General features: G+C 37.7%; 8 protein-coding genes across 19 annotated transcripts; 5 read left to right on the top strand and 3 right to left on the bottom strand.

The window, feature by feature from the left end:
• Positions 1 to 6: 6 nt before the first annotated feature.
• On the top strand, positions 7 to 4681 carry LOC120458009 (phosphatidylinositol 3,4,5-trisphosphate 3-phosphatase and dual-specificity protein phosphatase PTEN). 6 transcript variants are annotated; one of them, XM_039645507.2, is made up of 12 exons: positions 8 to 295; positions 456 to 756; positions 1303 to 1511; positions 1573 to 1745; positions 1811 to 1955; positions 2058 to 2245; positions 2310 to 2417; positions 2618 to 2780; positions 2837 to 2946; positions 3012 to 3230; positions 3291 to 3612; positions 4500 to 4681. In XM_039645507.2, exons 3-12 carry the CDS (start codon positions 1412 to 1414, stop codon positions 4517 to 4519), a joined length of 1548 nt encoding a protein of 515 aa, XP_039501441.1. In that variant the 5' UTR covers positions 8 to 295; positions 456 to 756; positions 1303 to 1411; the 3' UTR covers positions 4520 to 4681. The 6 variants fall into 6 exon arrangements, 4 of the variants coding, with proteins under 4 accessions (XP_039501442.1, XP_039501441.1, XP_039501440.1 ...); XM_039645506.2 differs by having other exon boundaries at positions 8 to 307; XR_005617155.2 differs by adding an exon at positions 3878 to 4091 and having other exon boundaries at positions 9 to 756.
• A 571-nt stretch (positions 4682 to 5252) lies between these two features.
• Positions 5253 to 6381, top strand: LOC120458878 (FUN14 domain-containing protein 2). Its single transcript, XM_044005643.1, has 3 exons — positions 5253 to 5420; positions 5848 to 6040; positions 6100 to 6381. Exons 1-3 carry the CDS (start codon positions 5326 to 5328, stop codon positions 6280 to 6282), a joined length of 471 nt encoding a protein of 156 aa, XP_043861578.1. The 5' UTR covers positions 5253 to 5325; the 3' UTR covers positions 6283 to 6381.
• Positions 6382 to 6451: 70 nt separating this feature from the next.
• On the bottom strand, positions 6452 to 18206 carry LOC120458874 (tyrosine-protein kinase transmembrane receptor Ror). 2 transcript variants are annotated; one of them, XM_044005642.1, is made up of 8 exons: positions 18080 to 18206; positions 8675 to 8827; positions 8025 to 8615; positions 7744 to 7960; positions 7488 to 7692; positions 6983 to 7430; positions 6778 to 6910; positions 6452 to 6721 (listed from the first exon to the last, which is right to left on the bottom strand). In XM_044005642.1, exons 2-8 carry the CDS (start codon positions 8728 to 8730, stop codon positions 6509 to 6511), a joined length of 1863 nt encoding a protein of 620 aa, XP_043861577.1. In that variant the 5' UTR covers positions 8731 to 8827; positions 18080 to 18206; the 3' UTR covers positions 6452 to 6508. The 2 variants fall into 2 exon arrangements, with proteins under 2 accessions (XP_043861577.1, XP_039502645.2); XM_039646711.2 differs by lacking the exon at positions 18080 to 18206 and adding an exon at positions 9040 to 9313.
• Positions 9404 to 10380, bottom strand: LOC120458877 (phospholipid phosphatase 6). The gene is made up of 2 exons (XM_039646714.2): positions 10269 to 10380; positions 9404 to 10199 (listed from the first exon to the last, which is right to left on the bottom strand). The coding sequence occupies exons 1-2, from the start codon at positions 10275 to 10277 to the stop codon at positions 9594 to 9596; spliced, it is 615 nt and encodes a 204-aa protein (XP_039502648.1). The 5' UTR covers positions 10278 to 10380; the 3' UTR covers positions 9404 to 9593.
• Positions 10606 to 13674, top strand: LOC120458876 (stress-activated protein kinase JNK). Its single transcript, XM_039646713.2, has 7 exons — positions 10606 to 10813; positions 11827 to 11991; positions 12268 to 12397; positions 12457 to 12654; positions 12713 to 12977; positions 13039 to 13322; positions 13399 to 13674. Exons 2-7 carry the CDS (start codon positions 11876 to 11878, stop codon positions 13522 to 13524), a joined length of 1119 nt encoding a protein of 372 aa, XP_039502647.1. The 5' UTR covers positions 10606 to 10813; positions 11827 to 11875; the 3' UTR covers positions 13525 to 13674.
• Positions 14122 to 18550, top strand: LOC120458871 (insulin receptor substrate 1). 2 transcript variants are annotated; one of them, XM_039646703.2, is made up of 10 exons: positions 14122 to 14276; positions 14633 to 15025; positions 15103 to 15487; positions 15547 to 15727; positions 15783 to 15914; positions 16039 to 16232; positions 16289 to 16541; positions 16598 to 16683; positions 16748 to 16916; positions 16973 to 18550. In XM_039646703.2, exons 2-10 carry the CDS (start codon positions 15023 to 15025, stop codon positions 18438 to 18440), a joined length of 2871 nt encoding a protein of 956 aa, XP_039502637.1. In that variant the 5' UTR covers positions 14122 to 14276; positions 14633 to 15022; the 3' UTR covers positions 18441 to 18550. The 2 variants fall into 2 exon arrangements, with proteins under 2 accessions (XP_039502637.1, XP_039502638.1); XM_039646704.2 differs by lacking the exon at positions 14633 to 15025.
• Positions 18551 to 18586: 36 nt separating this feature from the next.
• On the top strand, positions 18587 to 26402 carry LOC120458872 (G-protein coupled receptor Mth2). Of its 5 annotated transcripts, XM_039646707.2 has the most exons (9): positions 22624 to 22786; positions 23272 to 24038; positions 24408 to 24580; positions 24668 to 24923; positions 25229 to 25307; positions 25385 to 25563; positions 25634 to 26020; positions 26094 to 26245; positions 26298 to 26402. In XM_039646707.2, exons 1-9 carry the CDS (start codon positions 22770 to 22772, stop codon positions 26334 to 26336), a joined length of 2049 nt encoding a protein of 682 aa, XP_039502641.1. In that variant the 5' UTR covers positions 22624 to 22769; the 3' UTR covers positions 26337 to 26402. The 5 variants fall into 5 exon arrangements, with proteins under 5 accessions (XP_039502643.1, XP_039502641.1, XP_039502639.1 ...); XM_039646709.2 differs by lacking the exons at positions 22624 to 22786; positions 23272 to 24038 and adding an exon at positions 18587 to 18756 and having other exon boundaries at positions 24663 to 24923; positions 26298 to 26397; XM_039646705.1 differs by lacking the exon at positions 22624 to 22786 and having other exon boundaries at positions 22980 to 24038.
• LOC120458875 (ATP-dependent RNA helicase me31b) lies at positions 18815 to 21611 on the bottom strand. Its single transcript, XM_039646712.2, has 5 exons — positions 21395 to 21611; positions 20392 to 20491; positions 19929 to 20307; positions 19211 to 19858; positions 18815 to 19140 (listed from the first exon to the last, which is right to left on the bottom strand). Exons 1-5 carry the CDS (start codon positions 21442 to 21444, stop codon positions 18938 to 18940), a joined length of 1380 nt encoding a protein of 459 aa, XP_039502646.1. The 5' UTR covers positions 21445 to 21611; the 3' UTR covers positions 18815 to 18937.
• Positions 26403 to 26418: the final 16 nt, after the last annotated feature.

Genomic DNA, 26418 nt, shown 5'->3' with positions numbered 1-26418 from the left:
TTGTAGTGGTATCGCTCGCCGTAAACACCCTGTGGATCTCACGCTTGATAAATTAATAATACATTTAATAGAGCATGAGCGCTACTGTTTAAGTTTTACACATAATTGAAAAGTTTTATTTGAAATTTCGTGGCTTAAAGTAAAACATGTGATAGCTTTTTGAAATGCAGTAGCCAAAACCTGCTCGGTTGGAACATTTAGCTTATTGACTTAAACATACCCATATGCACATACATATGTATTAAACAGTAGGCACATATATTCGTGTGGTGCTGATAGTGTAAATGTGTAAAATGTCTGTGGAATTGTAAATATGTTTTTGTTTATACAAATATGTACATAAATGCACAAAAATCGGTGCATATATGTGCACATGCCCATCATCATCCATATCTGCATATTTCTGTACATGCATATGTGCTCTAACTACAATACATACCACCATTCGCAAACAGTTTGTCAAAAAAGTGTGTCTACTCGGCGAGATAAAACAAAAAACAGTTGCCAAATCAGTCGCTATGTTAAGTAATTCGAAATTACTGCTCGGTGTTTCTAAAACGGATTTTGATTTTGGTTTTCACCCATCGAAAATCGCCAGTTCAGCCATCAGGCCCAGCCGTGCGTTGGCTTCAGTAAGAAAACTCTATCGACCAGTTTGTTAAACACAACCAGGACCATTCGACAACCAATCTGAATGTATTATGCCAAGCAGAAGATTGTTATATTGTTTATCTCTGATAGTAATAGCCGATACATGTAAGTATGTTTCACGTGTGTGCCGCAAATGCCTGCCAGGGTGTGTGTGTGCGTCTGTGTGTGCGTGCGTGTGTGAATGTTTGTGCTAAGGATATTTGTGGATATATAAACCGAACTCAAGTTAACTCTTTACCTGTTCCTGGGAAAACAAGTAGAGGGATCTATTCCTATAGCGAGTGCACTTTTGTATGTGTATGTACGTGCTTAAATATGTATCCAAGCAAGAACTGCAAACGGGAATATATCATACCCGAGTGAGAACTACTATACTTTATATAGAATAACCCAAATGGATCAAGCAAACAAACCCATTATTAGTTCCATATATCCCTCCAGAATGCTATACTATAACTAAATCAATTCCTATTGACCATATTGGGAACCTGTCTGCAGCAAAAGGATTAGGGGATTCAATTATCAGTAGAGAATTTTCTTTCCCTTGAAACTTGTCACTTTAGAAAATAATACGATAAATTATAATAAAGCACAGATTGTTAAAAAAGCAACCAAATTGAAATATATGTGTGCGCTTTAATTTACTTTCAGAACGTACACTTTGAAATGGAGTAAATAGAAGACAAGCACTGGTTCCCCAAGAAATTTGAATGGATGCAGCTAAAATAATTTAAAAAGACAAGTCTTTAACCTTAAAAATATGGCCAACACTATTTCGTTAATGTCCAACGTGATACGCAATGTAGTGAGTAAAAAACGTATACGATACAAAGAAAAAGGATACAATTTGGATTTAACATGTAAGTCATTGAATAAGCCTTAATCATTGGAGAACTAACTTTACAAATTATTTACCTACAGACATTTATGATAACATAATTGCCATGGGGTATCCAGCAACGGATAAACTAGAGGGCCTATACAGAAACCGTCTGGAAGATGTCTTCAAGTTTTTGGAAGAGAATCATGCCCAGCATTACAAAATATATAACCTATGCTCAGAGCGTAGCTACGACGTTGCTAAATTTCACGGGGTAATTTGAGTCAAACTTTTCTGTTTGGCAGCGTAAAATGTAAAATATGCTATTTCATATTACAGAGAGTAGCTGTTCTGCCGTTTGAAGACCATAACCCTCCAACGATTGAGTTAATACAACGATTTTGCATGGATGTGGATTTATGGCTCAAGGAAGATTCGTCCAATGTTGTAGCCGTGCACTGTAAAGCTGGAAAAGGCAGAACCGGTAAGAATTATTTTGTGCGAAAGTTCATAAAATATCTTGGCATGCTGTTACCTTGGTTGGAGATTTGTAGAGCCACCACTAACCGAATTATTTTCATTTTAGGTACAATGATCTGTGCATATTTAGTGTTCAGTGGACTTCAAAAATCCGCTGACGATGCATTAGCGTGGTATGATGAGAAGCGTACAAAGGACCGAAAAGGTGTGACAATCCCATCTCAGCGTCGATATGTTCAGTATTTTTCCAAACTAGTTTGTTCAAGTGTTCCATATTCGAAAATAAGCCTTAACGTGAGTATTCCAAGCAGCAGCGCCACAATCCAGACAAAATTTAAATATGCCTTTTGTATCTCAGGTATGTGAAATACGGTTCTCGGAGTCCAGTTGCTTGCAAAACTTAGGCACGGTACAATGTTCAGTATCTGTTCTACACGACTCAACCACAGAAAATGCAGAGCCTGATGTAAGTGTATACCCATAGCGTTGGTTTCAACTCATTAGTTTTTAATTCACTGCCCGTCAGACTATTAGAGTTACTAAAAGATCAACCTTAGATCCTTAGAGAGTGATAACTGAAGTAAAAATGTATATTTTATGTGATTCATTCTTTCCAACAATAGCTCATATCTAATCCCCGAATTGTTCTTGTTTGTATATTTGCAGAATCTGAAAACCTGGACGATTGATTTCAAAAAATCATTTGTTTTGACTATTAAACCATATTTACCAGTTTGCGGTGATGTAAAATTCGAACTCACACAAAAATCTTCAGATAAAATCATTTGTCACTTTTGGCTAAATACATTTTTTGTGCGAAATTATTCACGTAAGTATATTAAATAACACGCATCCTATAGACGATCTAATACGCATTCTTTATAGCTTGCGAGTCCGATGGAACAGTTAACAAATATATACACACTTTAAGCAAATCAGAAATCGATGATGTGCATAAAGACAGAGAACATAAAACGTTTTCAGAGGAATTCAAGGTACGGCGATTTGAATCATTTCCATAGATTCCGAGTACAACATACAACTGACGATTCATTTTCAGATTTCAATTGTATTTGAGGCAGATAATTTTAGCAATGATGTTCAAGTTGAACAGTCTGAAAAAGAGAGAAATGAAAACGTTTTGAACTTTGAAAGATCCGACTATGACAGTTTATCTCCAAAAAACTGCTTTCCCGAAAAAACAGTCTTAACTGCGATCGTCAATGATAATACAGCGAAAAGTCAAACAATAGAACCGTTGGATCATAAGGATATAGTTGTAAGTGAAAACTCGTTTTGCGCAGAAAATATGCTTAATCTATAAATCTAATATTCGTAGACTAAAATCCAATACGACACATCAACCAATTCAAAAAATACTTCGACTGCGTGTAAGCGCAAACAGCCTAATAGCAAACCTCTTTTACCAAACTTGAATGATTCCACAAAAGAGGAACTAAAAAAAAATCATATATTTAATCAACCGTCCATTAAAAAAACTGATTTAATCAAATGGCAGAATAGTGAAGTTCATATCACCTCTGACACTCGAAGTATAAACGAAAATAAGAACATCAATTACAATTCATACATCACATGTAAACAATCCTCTCCAAAATTCAACTGTGGTACCGAAGAAGGCGAGGAAGATTGGGAATCCGGTGAGTTTGCTGCATACTATACTCTCAATGACCAGATCTCACTAAAATCTATCTGTTTTAATCGAGTAATACTGAACATTCGTTCTAATTTCACTTTTAAATTACTAAGAGTTTCACTTCAATTGATTTCTTGACCATTACCGGTTTTATTCTGTAATTAATGGTATTCAAATTAAGATTTGTCAGATGTTAAAAGAGATAGCCTTTATAGCATACATATGTCGTCCACACATTTATATTCTTATTGACTTATTAACTTCGCCAGAATAATCACCCGAGACGATTTAAAAGACTTCTGGCTGAACGATCTCTTAATTTTGATGTATAATACGAAGCCACCAGAACTGGATTTATATGTCCCCAAGACTTTTACGAGTATACTAGCAGACAGGCTTACACAGATCCACTTCCTTTCACGGGGAACCGATCGGTGGTTATAGCTGTGCTCTGCACATCTGTTTAGAATTTAATGTACATAGGTGAGTGGGAGCCCATGCCTGCGGCTCGAATGGTCAACTAACCGGCAATCCTTAATCAGTATCCGCATCGATTCTCATCAAACATCTCTCACCGCTTCATAAGTATGTCAATATGTGTCTTTGGCTATTTCAAGTGTCGTTCTCAACTCATTTAACAAAACTAGCATCGAACTGTCGAATTTCGATCAATTCGTCTAGCTTTTTCACTGTTTGCTGTTGGAATATATATCTCATAAAGATCCTGAAGCAGAATCTGTCTTTTGTATGTTTCATCATCATCAAAAGTGTACTGCTTATAACTCACTCATGCTATTTTGTTGTATATCCTCCTTGAGTTTTAGTTAATAAATTCAGTCCTGAAGCAGCTTAAACTAAATTAATTTAATATATATTTTTCTTTTATTTCAGGTGAATCAACATACCTGTAATCAATGCTTATTACGGACTTATAATTCTTGGTGATTTAGCAAAGTAATTAAAATTGCTAAGTAATTGGCTAATCTATTCGAATTTGTAAATATACTGTATGATATTTATTTAAGTAGTTTTAACAATTATTTTAAATAAACTCATGTACATTTTGTATTGTAGATTTCATTCGAACTTTGGGTTTTTGTGTGAAATTATGTTATTTAAGAGGTAAGGGTGAAGAACGGTATAAAAATTCATAAATTTATGGTTTAAAGGAAAAGCGACGTAAAGAAATTATTAGATCTTTATTAAGAGGTAAAAACTGGGCTATAGCTAAGATTAATAAGATCTTAAAATTTACCAATCAATAGAGTTGTGCAAAATATTCAGAGTTGCAAAGGTAAGATAAAAACACATTTCTTAAAATGCCTTTGAATAAAAAATATTCTATGTATAAATTATAGTTAGATGCATTTTTAAAAAGATTAAAATCCAGAAATCATCTTAGAAAAAAACGGTCACTCTGAGCTGAAGAAATGATTGAAATTGTTTAAACTTTCGCTCCTAATTGGAATATTAACACATGCTAATAAAATTTAAAAACTTGATTTTGGTTTTTACGCTAATTGCTTCCAAATATTTTGCTTACTATTTATCCTGTAATTCCTAGAACATATGTTGTTCCGTTTCCGCATTCCAGTAAACACACCCCAAAAGAAGTGCCCAAATTGACGCTATATTGACAGATTATAGTATTGTGTTAAATTGACGTAAACTAGACCGTCAAAATTTCGCATCTTAACGTCGACATCTAATTTTAAAAATGACTAATTATTCGGAACTTTTAAAGAAAGTTTTTAGCGATATTGGCCAGCGTTCCGCATATTCGCAGATGCTTATTGGCGTCTCATCGGGATGGTATGTGGTTATATCATTGCGGCGCATCAAGTTAAAGTTTAGCAAAGCCGAATTCCTGCTATTTGAAGTTTTTTGCATTCTTAACTTAATAAATAGTAGATCAAGGCAGTAGAGATTTGTCTCAAAATTTAAAACAGAATGCTTAGCCGCTTTATGTATTGCTACAATGTACGTATATATACATAATGATTGTTTTTGTTTGAGGAATACATATGTATGTAAAGGACCTCCATAAAAAGGAATGAACTTAACCCAGGGAAATGAGTCTTTATTTAGATAAAGCATATATAATGTACAATAGATCAGCTAGATAATTCGGCATGGAAGTTGTATATTCTATTCACCAAATGATCAAATGCAGACTTCAATAAATCCATAGCAGTTGGGTAATTTTATTCCTATGCCTAAAAATATAACAATTTTGCAGGGTCACAGGATATACGACAATGAAGATAGGCAAATTTGCTGCCTTCGCCGTTGGTGGCAGCATAATCTTGCTTGAAATCGCCCACCAAGAAGGACTTATCAAAATAAATTGGACTAAGTTGGATAAGAGCGTGGATAAGCTTGCCGATAAAGTGGAAGCTTCCCTAGGTCGTGAAAAAAATTGGAAGGATAAGGTGAAATTGAGACATCACATTTAGATTTACTTTATATTTATGCTGACCTTTACTTGCAGACCGAAAGGTATGTCGACAATCAATTAGACAGGGCGGAAAGCCTTTTAACCCGAAACAGCAAGAAAGTGGCGAAATGGTACACAAAACTGATTGGTGATGAGGAGGGTCCAAAAGTCAACGATCTCCACATATTTTTGGCATCATTTTTCGGTGGCGTTGCCCTGGGCATTGCTACTGGATAATAAAATTGTCCGATTGGCACAAAAACATTTAAATACCATATGGTTATTACGAACAAATCTCACTTAATAAAGTTATAAAAAAGGTAATATAAACGAAAATCAATTTGGTTGTTCCTAAACATCCCAACACTATACGGGTTTTTGATATATTTGGTTTTATTAAATTCTTAAAACTACTTATTTTACAGTCCATTCGTTGAAAATACATATGTGTAAAATCTTATGTTTACATTTCTGGATTACTGGCCTTAAAGTGGCCCTCGTGCCAAGTTTTGAGACGGTTCGAGATATCTGTGAATGTTGGACGTTTTACTGACTGCTCATGCCAACACTCGATCATAAGCGAGTAGACAGCAGTGGGACAGTTTTCCGGAGCGGAGAGCAGTTGCCGTGAACGGATGAGATTAATTACTTCCTGATTGCTAAAACCGTAGTATGGCTAATGGGAACATAAAGTTAGATATTGCGAGTTTATATCAAGTTTGTGGTACTTGCCTGCATTCCATAGCTGTATATTTCCCAAAGAACGACACCAAAGGACCAAACATCGCTCTCTGTGGTAAACTTTCCGTACAATATCGATTCCGAGGGCATCCACCTTACAGGCAAAAGCGACTTTGACTGAACCCTGCAATGATAATCCATCAAAAACTTATTGTTGCTCTTTGTAACTACAAGCTTGATATATCCAAAGTCTTACCGATAATAATCTGAGCTGTAAATGTCTCTGGATAGTCCAAAATCGGATATTTTCACAACCAAACCCTCGTTAACCAGACAGTTGCGGGCTGCCAAGTCGCGATGAACGTAATGATGCGCCGACAGATACTGCATTCCCTCGCTGATTTGGAGAGCTATTTGCAGGAATTCCAGCTGTGATAGGGACTTGCCTTCGGTGGGTGAGTTTGAGATCAGGAATTCGTGCAAGTCGCCGTTGGCCATGTACTCGAACAGCATGCAGTAGGGCTCTTTGTTCAGCACGACACCCAATATGCACACAATATTCTGATGCTTCAGATCTGAGATTAGTTCGATTTCGCGCTTAAAGTCCTGCTGCGTTTTTACCGAGGCGTTTTCCTTCAACGCCTTAATGGCAACTGTTATGGTGCTTTTGTTGGGCTGCAAGAGCTGCCCCTTGTATACTTTTCCTATAATGATTGCATATTGAGAATTTCATATCCCCGAATTATACCGAAATTACTAACCAAATGCTCCTTCCCCCAGCTCCTCCAAAAACTCGACATCTTGCAGAGTAAAGTGATTTATCCTCAGTAGAGTATTCCTCTCGATGAGCTTGGAGTTTAGGGCAATGTGATCGGTTAGATTTCCCAAGTTTCCTCTGCCAGCATCTTGAGCATTATTAATCTGCGAGTTTCCGTAAATGTTTTTATCGGCGCTGGGTGTGTTGATCTGAAAGAATAATAGTAATAGTTTGTTGTACACTTTGATATGTGCACTTACATTATGAATATTCCTCATTCCATAGTGCATGATTGTTCTTCTTTTGAAAAGTATAGTCGCAAATATAATTATAAATATTAAAATGATGGCTGCAGTCGTTCCAACAATGGCAATCCATATTTTATCCGCGCATTTTGGAATATCACAAAGTTCGATTATGCGTTCACGCGAAGAGTCCACGAAACACCAAGGGCTATTTTCAACGCTTCCAGGATTTCTAAAAAAGTTTAAAAATGATTAATTATTTTGACTTCAGTTTGAGTACATTACAAAATAATCACCTGCAGTAGTTCTGACCGATGAGTTCAGGAAAATCAGAGATTTCCTTCATCAGCCAAGACCATCGTAGACATGGCTTTCCGGATGCGGAGACGTTCGCTACTCCTCTGTAGGTCGACCCGTCCTCCCAATAACAGTTCTCCGTCTTATCCACCTCGATGGTGATGCCCAAGGACAGACAGTCCTTGTGCTGTGGCAGCTTCTGGCAATCCTCCACTCCCACCATCCCGATGACGGGATGCCGTTTGGCGATGGCATACTCCTTCTGGCACAACTCGTTCTCCAGCAGTTCGCACTCCTCGCGGCAAATGCGTTTTAGGTTCTCAGACTCCCTGGTTGGTGGGTATTTACTCGATATATCTGTGCTGAACACATCCTCGTAGATGGTGGATTTCTTCTTAAAAATGCTTATGTTCTTAATGTCCTTCGACTTGGTTCTCTTCCGGCGAATGGTGACGTTCTTCAGCTGTTTTGCGTTCGTGGCCACATTGGCGAAGTACAATAAGTTCGTGCGCTCTGGAGTCCTGCAAATTGGCATTGAACTGAAACACAAGCTGGGCAAAGCGTACATGCGGCAATTCGCATTCATATCCCTGAAAATATGCACTTGGAATTAGGTACGAAATTACTAATGAATTACTATTATACTCACTTGGACTCCCTGATCACCCCATATGCTGCCTTCAAACGCTCCTCCAAGTCGTGCATGGTGAGATTGGGGGATACGAAGACATGGGCATTGCTCAAGACATCCCGACAGATAGTGCCATTGTAGATGTGACAGATACCTGAGGATTGCTGGAAACTAGACGGCAAATATTACATTGAATTTTAACCTTAAGAATTTACTTTTAAAAATCGAAGGGCGTCTAAAGATTTTTGTACTCGGTAATACAAAAGGATTGGACATTTTGAAATGGAAAAACATTTAAAGCTCCTGATTTGAATAGTTCATACAATTGTATAATGCTCTTTTTTTTATTGTTGAAACTTTCGCTGGTGGGTGGAAATACCTACCCATATATTCCGGAGTCCACATTATGGCTCCCCACGTCCTTTTTTGTAAATAGAAGTAGAAGCGAAAAGCACACGATAAATGCAGAATGTTTGTTCATATTTCTTAATCTAACTAACAAAATGAAGTCTTTTGTTATTTTAATAATCCAATCGACATGCCAACGAATCCGAAAATATTTTTGTATTTATCCTTTCGCGAAAACTTTATATGGCATACAACATTTCATCCCCCGACAAAGTCGTTGGGGTTGTTGACTCCTTATCGATGAATCGATATATTTAGGAGTGCTAAGATTCAGAACAAAGAATTTAAAATATAATTTTTTATAAATAATAATCCAAACATTAAAATGCGGGTAAGGACTAGATTTAAAAAAATTTCTTTAATTTTGTTTAAAGAGGATGGTACGATGACTTTAGTACCATATGAAGTAACATTTTTACAGAAAAAAACTAGTCGAAAGTACTTTAGCATTAACAATGTATTTGGTTAAAGCATCTTTTAATATCTAGGGATTATCTATTGCTTTCGTTGTTCCAATCGGAACTTGGCGTTACTCCATACTGTCGACTGTTTCCTCGGTAACAAAGCCCACAATGCTAAACGCAGTTTCCTCGCTGACCCACAGAAGCCCTATGACTAATGCCTCCAATAGGCCGATGACTGCTCCCGCGCATATATCCAAAATATAATGACGCTGGAGGATGACCCGTGAGATGGCCACGCTTACAGCCCAGGCTGTGACCGGTAGCAGGAAAACGATGTGGAGCGGGTACAGCTTGGCGAAGAACAGGAGCACGAAGAACGCCCTGGAGGCGTGGCCCGAGGGAAAGCTGAACTTATCGGGTCCAATGGTCAGCATATCATTGCTGGCCACCGGTCTTCTTCGACGAACGAGCGCCTTCAGCACAGCCACGACAACCACATCGAGTATCAAGCCGAAGAGCATATTGACTTGCATTTGATACAAGCTCTTCGAGCTAAGCAACCAGATGAAGGCAATCCAAGAGGCGAACCAGGCAAATCCATCGCAGGATATCTCCAGAAATCTGCTGTGAATCCGCAGAGAATTGAAGAATGTCAGGTTGGAGACGGCTACAACGAAATGCTTCGACACCTGAACATCCTTCTCCAAGAGGTATTTGAGTGCTGGTGATGACTGCAACAAGAAAGTTTTAAAATGATCACTTATCAGCTTAGGTGAATCATCAGTGCCCAAGAAACCAACCGTCTTCATATCGCTGTATATTTCAACTCTCTTGTTTTTATTTATTGCTGGTGATGGCAGTATTTCTCATTCGTCATTCGATGCATACTCGATAAATCGAGCGATGGAATTACTAATGGTTGAAACGGTGAAATGGAATAAGGCGCTACTTTGTTTTGTATCTGTGCTTAACCATTTGCAGGTATATATGTTTATTTATAGGTTACAAGCTCTTAATAGATATTAAAGCAGTAGTTGAACCTGATTGTAATAAAAAATCGAGTGTCTGACTTTAGTCGTTTGTGGTTTTGGTCCTACTGCAGTCTGGTCACACCGATTTAAATAACTTTGTTGTGATCGAATATTCCAATAGATTTTCGTATATTGTATTGTATCCATGTACAATTATTCTCATGCGAAAGTGCCGCAGATAGTTGGTTCTTAAATTTCAATAACATTAACATAGTTTAAAATGCTCTCCACTTTGAGTGCCCAGTGTGTAGAATAAAATAGAAAAAAATCGATTTTATATTTTCACAAGAAAATCTTTACTTCTGCGTTAAATGGTAAATAAATATTCTATTACGTTCCTTTCACATCAGATATCGAATCCCCAAAAACAATCCTGCAAAACGTGCCATAATCGATTGAAACCAATTACAGTTGTGCCGGTTATGAAAAAAATTATTGATATTTAACATAAAATGTCAACTGTCCATGGTGTATGTACCTATGTATGCGCAAATGTCTAACGTTTACATATCGACACTACTCGAAGCGAAGACCGCTTTATTATCTGCAACGCAAACGAACTCATTTTCGATGTATGAATACGAGCAATATCTTCTATCTGAAAGATAGTTTGAAAAGTTACAAAAATATCGACCCACATTCGTTTGAATGTATGTACATATGTTTGTATGTAGCTTACATCTTACATATGTATACCAGTAGAAGTTTACAGTTTTCACCAGTATACAAATCGTGTGTATGTACATATTTACACAGGCAACGGCATGCATACACATGAACTTATGTACATCGCTGTGGTCCAACATTCCGTACTTTTATGTTTAAGCCGACATATCGATTTTAAATCAGTTTTATTTCTGTGCGTGCCGCTAAACACTTTGCTTAAAGAACGAAACGGTCGGTGTTTTTCCAACCATATTCGTGATGTCCGGCAAACATTTAAATTCTTATCAATAGAGGGGTTCGGCATTTGAAGTCGGCTCAAATAAGTTACTGCGTTATGCAATTGTATCTTTTTTTTTGAGGAACTCGATATTTTTGCTCGTGGTTTGGCAACAAAGTCGCCACACACTATCCAGTGAATTTCACCCCTCGCGACGACAGGCCCACTTAATGGCCACAACATTCTGCCGAAATAAGGCCAGCTAAGTTCATGTTTTCCTACCCCCTAATCCCAGTCGCAGACGAAATTTTCTGAAAACTGCCTCCACCCATTTGAAATGGAGCCATTCAGACGGCGCGGTCTGTGCTCCTTATATAAAACAGAATCCTACTGAAACCGAGTGCTCTGCCCGTATTGATTTATCTTATTTACCCACTTCCAAAGGCCGATATGCTCCTTGCTCTCAACTAGTAATAAATAAAAACAGTGAAAAATGACGACAGCTCAGCACCAACACTACACCGTTGAGGTGGGAGACACCAACTTCACCATCCACAGTCGGTACATTAACCTACGGCCTATAGGATCTGGTGCCCAGGGAATAGTATGGTAAGTGCTGCTCGCTATTTTGTTACATATAAACTACCATAATTACATATTCCATAAGTAAACAAAAACATTAAATTGTTTTGGTATAGCTATATATGTAGATACGATCTTAACTTATATTTACATTGCAAGAGTTAAAAAAGAATACTTTTTTTTTGGGAAGGTAACAAACGAAGTATCTTCTGTAACGCTCCATTATAGTTTATTCGTAAGACTAGATAAGATGAGATCAAATATGAAAAAATTGCTAATTTGTTTATTTTAAATGCATTACAGCGCCGCTTACGATACTATCACCCAGCAGAATGTGGCGATTAAGAAACTATCTCGACCATTCCAAAATGTGACCCATGCCAAGAGAGCATATAGGGAGTTCAAGCTAATGAAGCTTGTTAACCATAAAAACGTAATAAAACCCGGCCCCATAATTGGAAATTGTTATTTAAAAGAGAATTTAATCCATAGATAATTGGCTTACTTAATGCTTTTACGCCGCAAAGGAACTTGGAGGAGTTTCAGGATGTCTACCTTGTCATGGAGCTGATGGATGCTAATCTCTGCCAGGTCATCCAAATGGACTTGGATCACGACAGAATGTCTTATTTGCTTTACCAAATGTTGTGCGGAATAAAACATTTACACTCAGCAGGAATTATTCACAGAGTACAGTATGCACATATCATTAAGCGAACACGAAAATTAAACAATCAATTGCTTGCAGGACTTAAAGCCATCCAATATAGTTGTAAAGGCAGACTGCACTCTAAAGATTTTAGACTTTGGTCTGGCACGTACTGCAGGAACTACCTTCATGATGACTCCCTATGTGGTCACCCGATACTACAGGGCTCCGGAGGTCATTTTGGGCATGGGATACACCGAGAACGTGGACATATGGTCCGTTGGGTGCATCATGGGCGAAATGATTAGGGGCGGTGTGCTGTTTCCTGGAACGGATCATATAGATCAGTGGAATAAAATTATTGGTAAGCTACTGCCTACGTTAGGCTTGATTCTCGTTATGACCGTCAGTTTATCTTGTTTCAGAGCAATTAGGTACACCATCACCCTCATTTATGCAGCGGTTACAGCCAACCGTCCGAAACTATGTGGAAAATCGTCCTAGATACACTGGATACTCATTTGATAGACTATTCCCCGATGGCTTGTTTCCCAATGATAATAATCAGAATAGCCGCAGGAAGGCTTCTGACGCTAGAAATCTTCTTAGTAAAATGCTAGTCATTGATCCAGAGCAGCGGATATCTGTGGACGAGGCTTTGAAGCACGAATATATCAATGTGTGGTATGATGCTGAGGAAGTGGATGCTGTAAGTGACTTTACCATAAACTGAGTTTCGACGAATTGGATGTTTGTAATCCCTTAATTTAATGAATCCCTTTCAGCCCGCTCCGGAGCCATACGATCACAGTGTAGACGAGAGAGAACACACTGTGGAGCAGTGGAAGGAGCTAATCTATGAGGAAGTCATGGACTACGAAGCACACAACACAAATAATAGAACGCGGTAGAGAACGACTTTTTCCTCCTTAGTCAGTCACAAAAAAACTAAAGCTTAACAACAATACGGCGTGTATTGTTAAATTATTACAACAAATAAAATATTCAAATTGTATTTAAAAATATAGTAACCATTAAAAAATAAAATCAATATGCAAAAACTTGTAATTTCTTACTCATCCTTGTTTTTGAGCCCGTTTTCTTAAGTTCAATCGTCATATTACCAGATAAATCATTTCATTGCCCAGACTTCAGAAGACTTATATTTCAATACTTGTATTATTTTAATGTATATTAAATAGGGATATATATTAATTATAACTAAAAGAGATCCATTTAAATAAGTAAGGTATAAATTTGACTTTTTATCTTTCACATATGAAAAAAGAAAATTACTAAATTCATTAACATAAAATTCCTTTTGAAATAAAAGTTGTAAAACGTTGAAATTATAATAAACTGTTATACAAAATTCGAACAAACGACAAACGGTCATTCGATAACTTGCTTATTATCGAATAAGCCGGCGTGGAAATCGGGATGGCAACACTCAGCGGTGTAAAGATCGGGATGGCAACTTCGTACTGTTATTCCTATGCTGCGATAACGATAACAGCAAAGTGTCATCGCGAATAAATGTGGGTTTGATAATAAAGAATTGCGTTGGTGAACAATAATAATACAAATCCTAAATGTACCGCGCGGATAACTTGTAAACACTGAATTCGCGCATATCGGGTATACGGGCAGCTAGACGCCTTAGGTAACATATGACCCAGCCACATTGTCGTTGGGGTATTATTTCCCATATCCATGTGCGTTTGTAAATGATACCACCAGAGTGTGCCATATGCATCGTTGTTTGTACATACATGCCTACGGGGAAAAATAACTCGCAGATACATATGTATGTAAGATGTATTAGAATTCCACAGATATATGTACATATATATATGTATATTTATGATGCTCATCTATAAAACAAAATATGTACAAACATACGCGCGCACGTACATACATATGCATGTACATATATATGTATAATAAAATGAGCATCTAGCTGCGGTTATCTTAATGCAATGCGCAGAAACTTGAAAACGAAATAAACAATCTTTACAGCGCCAGCCCACAGTGAGCCAATTATGAATTTACAATTCCAATTCCCATTCCGAATTCCATCGCTTGTACATCCTAATTCAAATGAGTCGCGCCGCGTAAGCTGCACTCGCATATTGACATAAACGACGTAATTGCGTGTTTTGATTGCGATTTCCGATGTTCGATGTTGACAGACGGCAAGGATTTTTGACACCCGACATTGCGAATGCTTTTCGCGTGTTTGCGCTGTGAAAAACGATTTGTTGTTCCGGCCATGGGAAATATTGTGTGCTGTTTATGCTTTGCAAAGAAAAACTCGTGCATCCAACACACATAAATCCTAAAACTCAACCATAATTCACGTGTTTCCAGCATGAAAAGTGTTTTTTAATACATATATATTTTATAATAATGGTATGCCATCAGGACGCCAGAAAGTGAAATCCGACGAAGTCAAATATAAACTATAATATAAACACGTTGCCTTGCAGGAACTAAGATCGGACATCATGGCATCAATATCGGATGACGGCATGGCGCTGAGTGGCTACCTCAAGAAGTTGAAGACCATGAAGAAGAAGTTTTTCGTGCTGTACGAGGAGACCAGCCATTCGGCAGCCCGTCTGGAATACTACGATAGCGAAAAGAAGTTCCTGCAAAGAGCCGATCCAAAAAGGGTTATCTATCTGAAGAATTGCTTCAACATTAACCGCCGCTTGGACACTAAGCACAGATTTGTCATTGTGCTCTCCTCCAGAGACGGTGGATTCGGCATCGTTCTCGAGAACGAAAATGATTTACGCAAATGGCTGGACAAACTACTAGTTCTACAAAGAAACATAGCCAATTCGAATGGAACAGCGCACTCACCTTATGGTATGCCCAACTAAAACTGCTTGCCTGCATAGACCTAAACAATTTATTTCATTTTACAGACCAAGTTTGGCAAGTTGTCATTCAAAAGAAGGGTATTTCGGAGAAAGTAGGAATCACCGGAACCTACCACTGTTGCCTTACTTCAAAATCCCTGACATTCGTGTGCATAGGACCGGAGAAGACTCCCAATGGCGAGGATCGCGTTGCCAGCATTGAAATACTGTTGACCACGATCAGGCGGTTAGTTGTCGCATTAAACTGAAGGGATTGTAATATAATTAAGTCTTCATTACAGATGTGGTCATGCATCGCCACAATGTATTTTCTACGTGGAGCTCGGCCGCCAAAGTGTCTTGGGATCGGGCGATCTGTGGATGGAAACGGATAACGCAGCTGTTGCTACTAATATGCACAACACTATACTAAGGTACATTACTCCTATCACAATGTGTTCTTAATTGAAACTTATGTAAAAGCATTTCAACCTATTGATCCCCTAAAAAAGTAATATTTATATGAAGTTTGACTTTGATGATTCTGTTTTTTTCCAGCGCTATGTCAGCTAAAACAGAGTCCAACACGAATTTAATAAATGTTTATCAGAACCGACCTGACTTGAGTCATGAGCCCATGAGAAAGCGATCATCGTCTGCAAACGAGGCTTCGAAGCCGATAAACGTAAACGTTATACAAAATAGTCAAAACTCTCTCGAATTCCGGAGCTGCAGTTCGCCCCATAACTATGGTAAATAATTTATTTGAATGTTTTAACGCAGAATAAATCAAATTGAAATGTTTCAGGTTTTGGAAGAGAGAGATGCGATAGCTTACCAACCAGAAATGGAACCCTAAGCGAGTCCAGCAATCAAACATACTTTGGTTCCAACCATGGACTGCGATCCAACACTATATCTGGCAACCGTCCGCACTCAACCAACAAGCATAGTAATAGTCCAACGTTCACCATGCCATTAAGATGCTCAGAATCTGAAGAGTCATCAATTAGTGTCGAAGAATCCGACGACAACGGAAGTTATAGCCACTACAGATTAAAGTGGGTTACTGCAAAATAGTTAATTAACACTCACTTATAATCATTTTATTTTCTAGCACGCGGACGTCGGAGACTGCTATTCCTGAGGAGAACATTGATGACTTTGCCAGTGCGGAATTTAGCAAAGTCACCGAACCAAATGGTAATGCATATACGAATTTTTGTACATGAATTGCATTTCATCAATTGCTTTTGTTTAACCGCAGAAAGTGACGAAAACTACATACCGATGACTCCAATTAATCCTACCGATGCTATTCATGAAAAAGAGAAGATTGACAAGCAGAGATTGGAAGATGCATCTCTGCATTTTGACTTTCCGGAGCACGCATCGGAAAAACTTGCTAAGGATTATGATCTGGACTCTGATAACCAGTAAGTACTTGTTTCGCTGTATCCGTGCAAAGTAATGTTATCACATAATGTTACAGATGCGTACGTCCCATTCGTGCCTATTCGATAGGAAACAAAGTTGAGCATTTAAAGTTTAATAAGCGCCTGGGACATTTGAATGATACGGGTCAGAATCCAAATCGCGTGCGAGCCTACTCGGTTGGTTCCAAGTCGAAGATACCGCGGTGCGACTTGCAGCGAGTGGTCCTTGTGGAGGATAATAAACATGAGTTCGTAGCGAATAGAAGTCAGAGTAGCATTACGAAGGAAGGATCCAGCTATGGCACAAGTGGCAACCGGCAAAAGAAATCTACAAGTGCTCCACTCCTTAGTCTGAAGAATCAGATAAACTCTGACCGAATGAGTGACTTAATGGAAATTGATTTTTCACAAGCAACCAATTTGGAAAAGCAAAAGTTCATCAAAAACAATGAAATTCCGAAATACATTGAAAACGTGTTCCCAAAAACCCCCAGAACCGATAGCTCCAGCTTAACTCTGCACGCCACAAGTCAGAAAGACATTTTCAATGGAACCAAATTAAATAACACTGCGAACACATCCGAGGATGGATACCTTGAGATGAAGCCAGTCGGTAATGCATACACTCCCAGTTCGAATTGCCTTCCAATTAAAGTAGAGAAGCTCAAGCTATCAGACTACACCGCACCACTCATAACAGCAGCGCCAGTGCACGACTTAAACAAAATTAGCACATACAATATATCCGCTGAGAAATGGAGAGAACAGACAACAAGCGAGGAGAAAAAGTCGAACTCGCCATTGAATGAAAAACCCTTTAGCTTAAAACCAACAAATGTCGAGAATATCAGCCACGATGTGCATTCAACAAACAACATTGACTGTGAGCAAGTGTCCGTGAAAAGCGACAAACAAAATAACTTGGATGACAAGATTTTTGAAAATAACAATTTGGATATTGGCGGCCATGAGGAAAAGAAATTGGTTCATTCGATAAGCAGTGAAGATTACACTCAAATCAAGGACAAATCGAATGACTTCACAAAATTTAACGAAGCCGGCTACAAAATTTTGCAAATTAAAAGCGACAGCTCACTCATCTCATCCAAGCTATACCAAAAGGGTATTCAGAAAGATAACTTGGAGCGATCGCATAGACTTACGGAGAGCGTTAATACGATTCCTGATAATGCCACCGCCAGCAGCTCAGTGACCAAATTCAATATAAACGCAAAAGCAGCTGACTCGCGAAGCACAGATCCAAGTACGCCACAAAACATTCTTCAGATAAAAGATTTAAATTTCCCATCAAGGTCTTCATCGCGCATATCTCAGCCGGAGCTGCACTACGCCAGCCTTGATCTTCCCCATTGCAGCGGCCAAAACCCAGCTAAATACCTGAAGAGAGGTTCCCGCGAATCTCCGCCCGTGTCTGCATGCCCGGAGGATGGAAATACCTATGCGAAAATTGACTTTGACCAATCGGACTCCTCTTCCTCCTCATCAAACATATTTAATACGTAAAATTTTGAAGATTATGACTATATCTATATGATTTGTTTAATATTGTACATTTATTGTAAATATTCTCTGACAAGCAAAGCTTACAATTTTGGATGCTAATAAATAAATTTTATTTAAATTATAAATTGCTCTATCTACTTTTCAACGAATCTAGTATTCCATTTCTGCGACTAGGGTAAACTCTTCGGGACTATTCTATATGGGGTTTGAATCTAAGTAAGTCTGGGTATATAGTTTGACACTGACGCAAGCGTACTCGTTTGGCATCTATACTTCTATATTCTTCTATACTCCTAAGCACCAAAACCCACGAAATGTAAGTGAACAGGCTTGCTTTTTTATAGACCAGTCGTGCCAGTTAACTTAAGAGCGCATTTAAAAATTGAATTGCTTTCCATTTATTTAATACAATTTTGATTTCTGAAATATTTCATCTGTTTTTATTGATTCCATGATTTAGACTCTATTTCAGATCCTAGCGTTACAGTGCATCCGTTTTATTTGCTAACGTTGCCCTCCTCGTTCGCAGAATTATTCAGATCACTGTTGTTGCAAGTATCTCCAACGGATGCGCCAACGTTTGCGACATAAAGGGCGGGGTCTATGACCTTCGGAATAGGCTTTATTTCGGTTCCAAGTTCTTTTTCAATCCGATGCAGGTCAAACCGATCCTCGTAGGTTATCAGATTGATAGCAATACCTTAAAACGAAAGAAAAGTTCGAGATAAGTTGACTAGTAAATAGGGAGAGCACAAATGTAAATAACTTACCCAAATGACCGAAACGCCCTGAGCGACCAATTCGATGCAAGTATGTCTCTGCCATTCGAGGGAAATCGAAATTAATTACTACATTCACGGCCTGCACGTCGATACCTCGGGTGAACAGGTCGGAGCACACCAGATTACGACAGAGTCCTTGGCGGAAATCGTGGAACACTCGATTTCTGTGTGCTTGGGCCATCTTTGCGTGAATATAGTAACAGCAATATCCAAGCTCTGTGATCTTTTTAGCCAATAACTCGACACGTTGCGTGGAATTGCAGAATATGATAGACTGATTGATTTGCAGCTTGGAAAACAGCGTATTCAAGCAGTGTACTTTCTGGCGCTCTTGTACGAATGCATAGTACTGAGTGACACCCTTTAATGTTAGTTCCTCCATCAGGTTGATCTCGTAAGGCTCGCGTAAATGCTTCTCCATGAAATTCTTGACTGTTAGTGGAAATGTTGCGGAAAATAGCAAGATCTGTGGATCCTTTGGTAACTTAAGTATAACATGATCCAGCATGCCTTGAAAATCAAGCGACAATAGTTTATCGGCCTCATCCAAAACTAATATCCTGCAATGCGACATATCGGCAACTTTCTTGTCCATCAGATCTAGTATTCGTCCGGGAGTGGCAATAATTAATTGTACTGCACGCGTAGGGAAATGAAAAAAGTTGCAATTAATGTGATATATAGTAATTGAACTATAAGAACCCACCTTTTTGATAAATACGAAGAATGTCATCCTTCAGAATGGTTCCGCCCGTTGTGACCATAACCCGGATATCAAGATGTTTCGCCAGCTCAATACATATCTGTGAGGTTTGTAGCGCCAACTCTCGGGTGGGGACCATCACAAGTGCCTGAATGTAGTCCTTGGTTGGATCAATTTGTTCTAAAACTGGGATGCAGTAGGCTCCTGTCTTGCCTGTGCCGTTCTTGGCCCGAGCCAGCACATCTTTTCCACTTAAAGCTATAGGAATAGCTGCTTCCTGAATTGGCGAAGGGCGCTCCCATCCCTTCTCGAATATACCCATAAGCAGTTCTCTTTTAAGGCAAAACTCCTCGAATTCATTGCCTCGCGTATCGGTCACATCCTGCAAAAAGCGATACATTTATTTGTTTGTTCGTTTGTGCTCAAATTGTTTAGATCTAGATAAATTTTTTGTCGGCAAACTCACAGTTGTTTTGAATCGGTTGTCCTTTGGCGGCAGCTTCAGCTTTGATTTCCAGCCCATATCGTCACTTGTGTTTCCAGCAATTTGAAGATCATTTATAAGCCTGGATGTAAAGAAATTAATGAAATGGTAATTAATATACGGATATAGGACATATGTACATGTAGTTCTATGCAAAAGGTACTTGGTAACAAATTTGTGTTTTTTTAAAGAAATTGTTTTTAAGAAGCCGCTTTAAGATTTTGTAAATTAATTTTTTTATGTAAAGCTAATTTTTAAGCCATGTATTAATTAAAACATTTATATTAATTTTTATTTTAATTCGGTACTAAATTTGGCTAAAGCTTTAAATACATAATAATCGAGTTTAATAACTGAGCAATATAAAAGCGACTAACTTAAGATCTTTTCTCTGTCGCACTTTTGTGGAGCAGAGAAAAAGAAACGCTACTCCAAATTTTAAAATGGCAGCCCACGAATAACTGTTCACGCTGTTGAAATGCAAAAAATACCTGTTTTCTTCTGATCTCAAGAGTTGAGAATCGCCAAATAGCAGTTTCACATAAATATGGCGTTCTTTTTTTTTATGATTTAAGGCTGTGCAATTATATTAAGCAAATTTTTAGCGGTAAATATATCCACGAGTGCACATGTGCAACTACATATGTACATAACTCTATTATACATATGTACATATGTTCCGCTAATACGTACAATAAAGTTAAATAAATGTGGAAATTACATTGTTTTGGCTTTTTCATTAGATAACATGTTCCGGCAGGTTTAGTTGTGCCTTAATACATGATGCTGCAAATATACAGATCTTCGGCTTTTAAATGTTTAATCATTTGCAAAAATGGACGTTTTGAGGCACAAAACTGCTTATGTTTTCGGGATCTAACCATAAATATGGCTTAATGAATGTGCATGCATATTTATGTTTGTAAGGGACACCAAACTTGGGTGCTCTTGTGAAAACAAGTAAATAAATATTAAATATACAAACCCCTTGCTTGTTAAATTAGTGTGCCCAGAATTTAACTTTTCAGTCATCATTATTCACAGTGAAAATTTAGTTTAGTTTGTTTAAAAAATGTATTTCGCTCTCTTTACTTTCGGCTGACTAAAGAAGTCACTGTATTCACCGATTTTTATATACTGCTCACGTATTCAACTTTGCGTTTCAATATAAAATTTCATTTAGCTTCAAAATAGTGAAGTCGCCTTACAACATGCTATCAATAATACAAATTTCTGATGACTCGGAAAATATTTTCACTCGGTGTAGATATTAAATCTATATTATCTCGACTTGAAACGTTGGAATGAAACAGTTTTTGCAAAGAGGCTCTGAAAAAAAATTTCAATAAGCAATAATTGAAATTCACATATGGCGTAAAAAAAACCAATACAAATTTCAAGGCAAAAAAGATTTTAATAAAATCCAGCATTTGAATTTTTCTTCTTTATAACAGCCATAGATAAATATGTATATTTACATACTAAACGATTATTAATTTTAATTTGTGCAACAACACTAAAAACACTACTCACTTACAAGTACATTTAAGTGGTACCTGAGAAGTGTTTGCTCTATCCTGTGACAGCTGTAGCAGCTGTGTGCCAGTGTGAACTGTCCTCATCTTGTTATCTTCTTCTAAAAGGAATGATAGGAAATTTGAACGTGTATGATGTAAAACATTTGACTTGAAGTTCAATTGATTGTCGGCGGTTAATACAATATGTTTTCAGATATATTTAAAGTATTAATTATTAATTGCTCAAACAGGCATTAGAAACTGTAATGCAATAAAATTTATAGCACAAAAAAACTTTTTAAATTGTTCAATCTCAGCACAATTGGTAACCTTTCTTTAGTCCATTGATATATGCATTATTTGTACTTATTCCGTTAGGACAATCACGGTATACATGTATGTACATACGTATTAATATAAACAAGTTGCACTTTCGAGTTATACTATAAAAACCGACAGAAATAGAAATTGCATTTGTGATAAGACTGGAGTAAAACAATCGGCAAGTAATTTCTGTATTTGTGTTAATGTTAAAATATATACTTAAATATCCTTAACTGTATTTAGCTGATTCCTTAGAGATACTTGCATATCCTTGTCTGTTTTTAGTTAATTACTTAGAGTACTTACACAATTAAAATATCCTTGTCGGGCTAATGTTTACCTCGCGCACCCATGTACACATGTACCTTATCAATTTCGTTCTAATGAGCTTTGCAGAGTGGCAACGAGACCAGCCGCATTTCTCCTGCCATTAGAAGTTAGTGTACAAAGTCATCAATTGAATTGTGTAGCTAGATATGCGTAAAAACAACGTACCTAAATCAATATGGGACCATTTGGATGTATTGTTACCATCGGTGAGCACCCAGCATGCTAAGTGTTAAGCACTCCATGGGGCATAACTTATTTGTATAAGCTTACGAATCCATAAATGTATTCCCTATATACGTCGACTTGTGTCCGTCTGTGTGTAGGCCAAATGTTTACCCATAAACATTCGCATTTGCTCGCGAAGGAATCGCGAAGACTTCAGTTCAGTTCGTTAAATCCGGCAACTGCATGCGGTTCGAAGTGTATTTGGTCCGATAACAATTCCTCAATGATAAGATATGAAAAGTCCGTTCTAAGAAAAGATACAAACATTACACAAGCTTGCAAATTGGTCATTGAGAACAAAAGCCAAGGCGTAAACAATGATCATCGGACTAAGTTTAGTGTGCCTGATTTTAAGTGGCATTTCAAAAGTGTTCGCCGTTCAGTTGTGTTGCGCCGCGAATTCGTTACTATTCAAATACCGCACCTCGGACAATGCGGAAATATTCCAGTGTGCTTCCGCCGACAGCAACCTCAGTGAATTTCCGAATCTAAGCCAAGTGATAGGCCAATTGATAGACCCAAAAGGCCTTGGATTAGAAAAAGCTACCAATGACTCAGGCCACCAATTCCCCTCACTATCAAGGTGCAAGAACTTCACCAGCCTGAGTATAAGTGATTTAGGTGAAGGCACGTTGAATTTGCGAAATAACTCGTGCATCGGGCTATTAAACAGAAGTCTCATCGTTTTATCTTGTGAATTTGAAAAGAATGTGCCGTCTCAAAGTGTTGGATTTGTAAACAAGTGCTGCCCACAGGGATTTATTTACGTTTCCGAAAATAATACATGCAAGCCGGGCGAAAGCGATTTATTTGTTTATGCCTCCATCATCAGCAGTCCAATTATATTTTTTGATAACACCCTAAACTGTTCCGACAACAAAGCACTGGTGGAGTACACGGTGTCCTCCAGAAAAGTGCAATTCCATAATAATTCCCTGATTTGGAGAGATGGCTTCCAAAGTTTGCCGAGCTCCAAGTTTTGCATCGAAGCTATTTATGACTTCGATGATGCGGATTTGGACAGGCGAAGAGTTCCGGAACAGAAATACCTGGTGCGTGCTTGTCAGGAAACGAAAATATGCCAAAAGATACCCTGTATTCGACGTTGTTGTGCCGAAGGTGAAATGTATGCCAAAGGAAATTTCAGTACCTATTGCAAAAACGATGGCAGCGATTTGAAGTTTGAGGGTTTTCAGAACCTGAATATCAACGCTAACTTCTCAAAGCCCACAGGTATGTCGTCAGCACTTTTATAGGTGTTTTTATTGTTTTTTTTTAGCAGGAAATGGGCGCCAATTGAACGCAGTAATCGCCCATTAAAGTCGTAAACTTAATGATCAAAAATATTAATAAGAAATGGAAGCAATAGATTTTGATGTTTTCCATTTGTTAAGGGTATAAACAATTGATTTCAAGTGCCTAGCAAATGTTTCTATCAAAGTTACTATCTACGTCATTCATTAGTGTTGACATTTTTCGTTAGCTTTGTCATTAGAATTATTTTTTTCAAACTTTCTTATCTGGCTAATCAACCTATGCACGACACATTTGCTTTTTATTGACATAGGTCAGATTTCAAAATGTATGTTCAATACTTTTCAGATTTCGGAATTGTTCACGGCTTGCAGTGTCCAAAGTTTCGCTTGGATCCTGATAATTTTCCAGATGATTCGCACACGATCAATCCGTCCAATGGCTCACTTATTATTCATAACACTTTCAAAACGTATACAAATACTCAATACTGCTTGGAAAGGGTCAGGCCCAATCAAAAGGTAAACTCCTTCCTATTTAAATCAAAATAGGTGTAATGCATTGTGTTTTATAACCCTAATTATTTGCCTTCGTTTCTTTCAGAGCAGCTTTATACATTTCTGTGCTTTGATAATAAGGTGGTAACTGGGGACAGGATTCGCTTTAAGATGTATCCGATTGGACTTCTCATATCCTGCTGCTTCTATGCCCTAACTCTGATTGTCTACATCTCAATTGCCAAATTGCGAAACCTTCCCGGAAAAATCCTCATTTGCCTCGTTAGCAGCTTGTTTGCGGCATATCTTGGAATCGCGCTGGGCCAATTGCGACCCACTTCAAATGACGACATCTGTTTTCTTTCTGGTGTGTACTTCAACCATTGAGTAATTAGTTGCTAATCCTGCTGGGACAGCAGACTAAAAGTTATTATCCCATAAAAGCGGATAATCGATTGCCCTCGCTTTTATTATTACCCATATATTTATACTCGTGAACTCCTTAATTGTATAGAGGTATTCTGTCTCTTTCTCTTGAGCAATTCGGTTTCTAGAACTTAAACTTATAAAATAGTTGTTAAACACTTTTATATAACAGTTATCTGTGCAACAGCTTTTTCATTTTCTAGTTACTATCATTTATATTATATTTATTTCTCCATTCTCTTGAAGGTTTTTTCGTGTACTTCTGTTTAATGGCTGCATTTTCTTGGATGAACATCACTTCCTTTGACATATGGAAAACTTTTGGGTAAGTATAAATAAATGCCTTTAAAAATTTTGAATGCAGAAAAACGTAACAAAAATGTGTCTTTATTCTACTTGCAGATCAACGAAGATTAAGAGCTGCGAAAAGAGCGACCTTAGAAGGCAGTTTATTTGGTATTCATGTTATGGCTGGGGACTACCAACATTGCTAACTGGTATAACTATAGCTTTTACGAAATCTGACATTTTACCGGATGTGGTTCGGCCACACTTTGGACACGGCCGTTGCTGGTTTACATGTAAGATATAATGCTACCCAGAAAAGGATAAACCTATTAAAGGCTTTCTTTATTTTTGTATTCATTTCAGATGACTCTTTTGGATCAGCTAGCTTGTTGTTCTTTTCGGGACCTGTTGGCATACTATTTATTATAAATCTGGTTCTGTTCGTGCTTACGATGAAGTATTGCAACAAAGTGAAAAATGAAATATACAAGATGCAGAGCTTAAACAGCGATAAGCCGGTGCTGAAAAGGCGATTTTTTCAGGACAAGACCAGATTTGTTATGAACACAAAATTGTGTTTTGTGATGGGCATTACATGGCTGCTGGAAATAGTGAGCATTTTGTTTTACGATCACAAGAAAACTTTCTTCTGGACCATCAGCGATTCGTTCAATGTGTTACTTGGTATCTTTGTCTTCATTATATTTGTTTTTAAGCGCAGAATTTATAACGAAATTATGATTAAGTTCGGTAAGTTTCTTAGTTCTTATCTACATCTTATTTAAATTAATTTAAATAAGTAATGTGTTTATTTCAATTATAGGCCTGCAATCGAGCCCGAGCACTGCATCCACTAGAACCCGCGCTGGCTTGACCAAATCGTATGCTCCAACTAGCACAGCGATGACCACGCTTCGATCTTCTCCAGGCAGCTGTGAGCTTAAGCGCCAAACGTCGACGAAACCAGAGAACGAAGTAATGCTTTAGATGGTTAAAAAACTTATTAATAACTATTTATAATTTGTAGAGTCTTATGAAACTAGTCCCTCAGTTTAATCGTAAATAATATGTGTATAATTTAGCTGTGTACTGGAATATTTATTTAATAGGTCATTTGCATTGTTTTTATACTCGTGCGTAAATGAATT

Source organism: Drosophila santomea, chromosome 2L (assembly GCF_016746245.2).
Source record: "Drosophila santomea strain STO CAGO 1482 chromosome 2L, Prin_Dsan_1.1, whole genome shotgun sequence".
Taxonomy (NCBI): domain Eukaryota; kingdom Metazoa; phylum Arthropoda; class Insecta; order Diptera; family Drosophilidae; genus Drosophila; species Drosophila santomea.
Note: the sequence above shows the minus strand (reverse complement) of the source record. Positions and strands in the feature narration are given on the sequence as shown.

Bases quoted from the DNA above. Each gene is read 5' to 3' on its own strand.
- LOC120458876 (XM_039646713.2), top strand. From the start codon at position 11,876: ATGACGACAGCTCAGCACCAACACTACACCGTTGAGGTGGGAGACACC. The intron at 12,398-12,456 runs GTAATAAAACCC...TTTAATCCATAG, and splicing joins AGCTTGTTAACCATAAAAAC to ATAATTGGCTTACTTAATGC. The intron at 13,323-13,398 runs GTAAGTGACTTT...AATCCCTTTCAG, and splicing joins ATGCTGAGGAAGTGGATGCT to CCCGCTCCGGAGCCATACGA.
- LOC120458875 (XM_039646712.2), bottom strand. From the start codon at position 21,444: ATGATGACTGAAAAGTTAAATTCTGGGCACACTAATTTAACAAGCAAG. The intron at 20,308-20,391 runs GTGAGTTTGCCG...CGCTTTTTGCAG, and splicing joins ACAACCGATTCAAAACAACT to GATGTGACCGATACGCGAGG. The intron at 19,859-19,928 runs GTGGGTTCTTAT...CTACGCGTGCAG, and splicing joins TCTTCGTATTTATCAAAAAG to TACAATTAATTATTGCCACT.
- LOC120458872 (XM_039646705.1), top strand. From the start codon at position 23,123: ATGATCATCGGACTAAGTTTAGTGTGCCTGATTTTAAGTGGCATTTCA. The intron at 25,308-25,384 runs GTAAGTATAAAT...TTCTACTTGCAG, and splicing joins GACATATGGAAAACTTTTGG to ATCAACGAAGATTAAGAGCT. The intron at 25,564-25,633 runs GTAAGATATAAT...TATTCATTTCAG, and splicing joins CGGCCGTTGCTGGTTTACAT to ATGACTCTTTTGGATCAGCT.
- LOC120458878 (XM_044005643.1), top strand. From the start codon at position 5,326: ATGACTAATTATTCGGAACTTTTAAAGAAAGTTTTTAGCGATATTGGC. The intron at 5,421-5,847 runs GTATGTGGTTAT...ACAATTTTGCAG, and splicing joins ATTGGCGTCTCATCGGGATG to GGTCACAGGATATACGACAA. The intron at 6,041-6,099 runs GTGAAATTGAGA...CTTTACTTGCAG, and splicing joins AAAAAAATTGGAAGGATAAG to ACCGAAAGGTATGTCGACAA.
- LOC120458009 (XM_039645507.2), top strand. From the start codon at position 1,412: ATGGCCAACACTATTTCGTTAATGTCCAACGTGATACGCAATGTAGTG. The intron at 1,956-2,057 runs GTAAGAATTATT...TTTTCATTTTAG, and splicing joins AGCTGGAAAAGGCAGAACCG to GTACAATGATCTGTGCATAT. The intron at 3,231-3,290 runs GTAAGTGAAAAC...TAATATTCGTAG, and splicing joins TGGATCATAAGGATATAGTT to ACTAAAATCCAATACGACAC.
- LOC120458874 (XM_039646711.2), bottom strand. From the start codon at position 9,137: ATGAACAAACATTCTGCATTTATCGTGTGCTTTTCGCTTCTACTTCTA. The intron at 7,693-7,743 runs GTAAGTGCACAT...TTATTCTTTCAG, and splicing joins GAATGAGGAATATTCATAAT to ATCAACACACCCAGCGCCGA. The intron at 6,722-6,777 runs GCAAGTACCACA...TGTTCCCATTAG, and splicing joins TATACAGCTATGGAATGCAG to CCATACTACGGTTTTAGCAA.
- LOC120458871 (XM_039646703.2), top strand. The intron at 16,233-16,288 runs GTAAATAATTTA...GAAATGTTTCAG, and splicing joins CAGTTCGCCCCATAACTATG to GTTTTGGAAGAGAGAGATGC. The intron at 16,917-16,972 runs GTAAGTACTTGT...ATAATGTTACAG, and splicing joins GATCTGGACTCTGATAACCA to ATGCGTACGTCCCATTCGTG.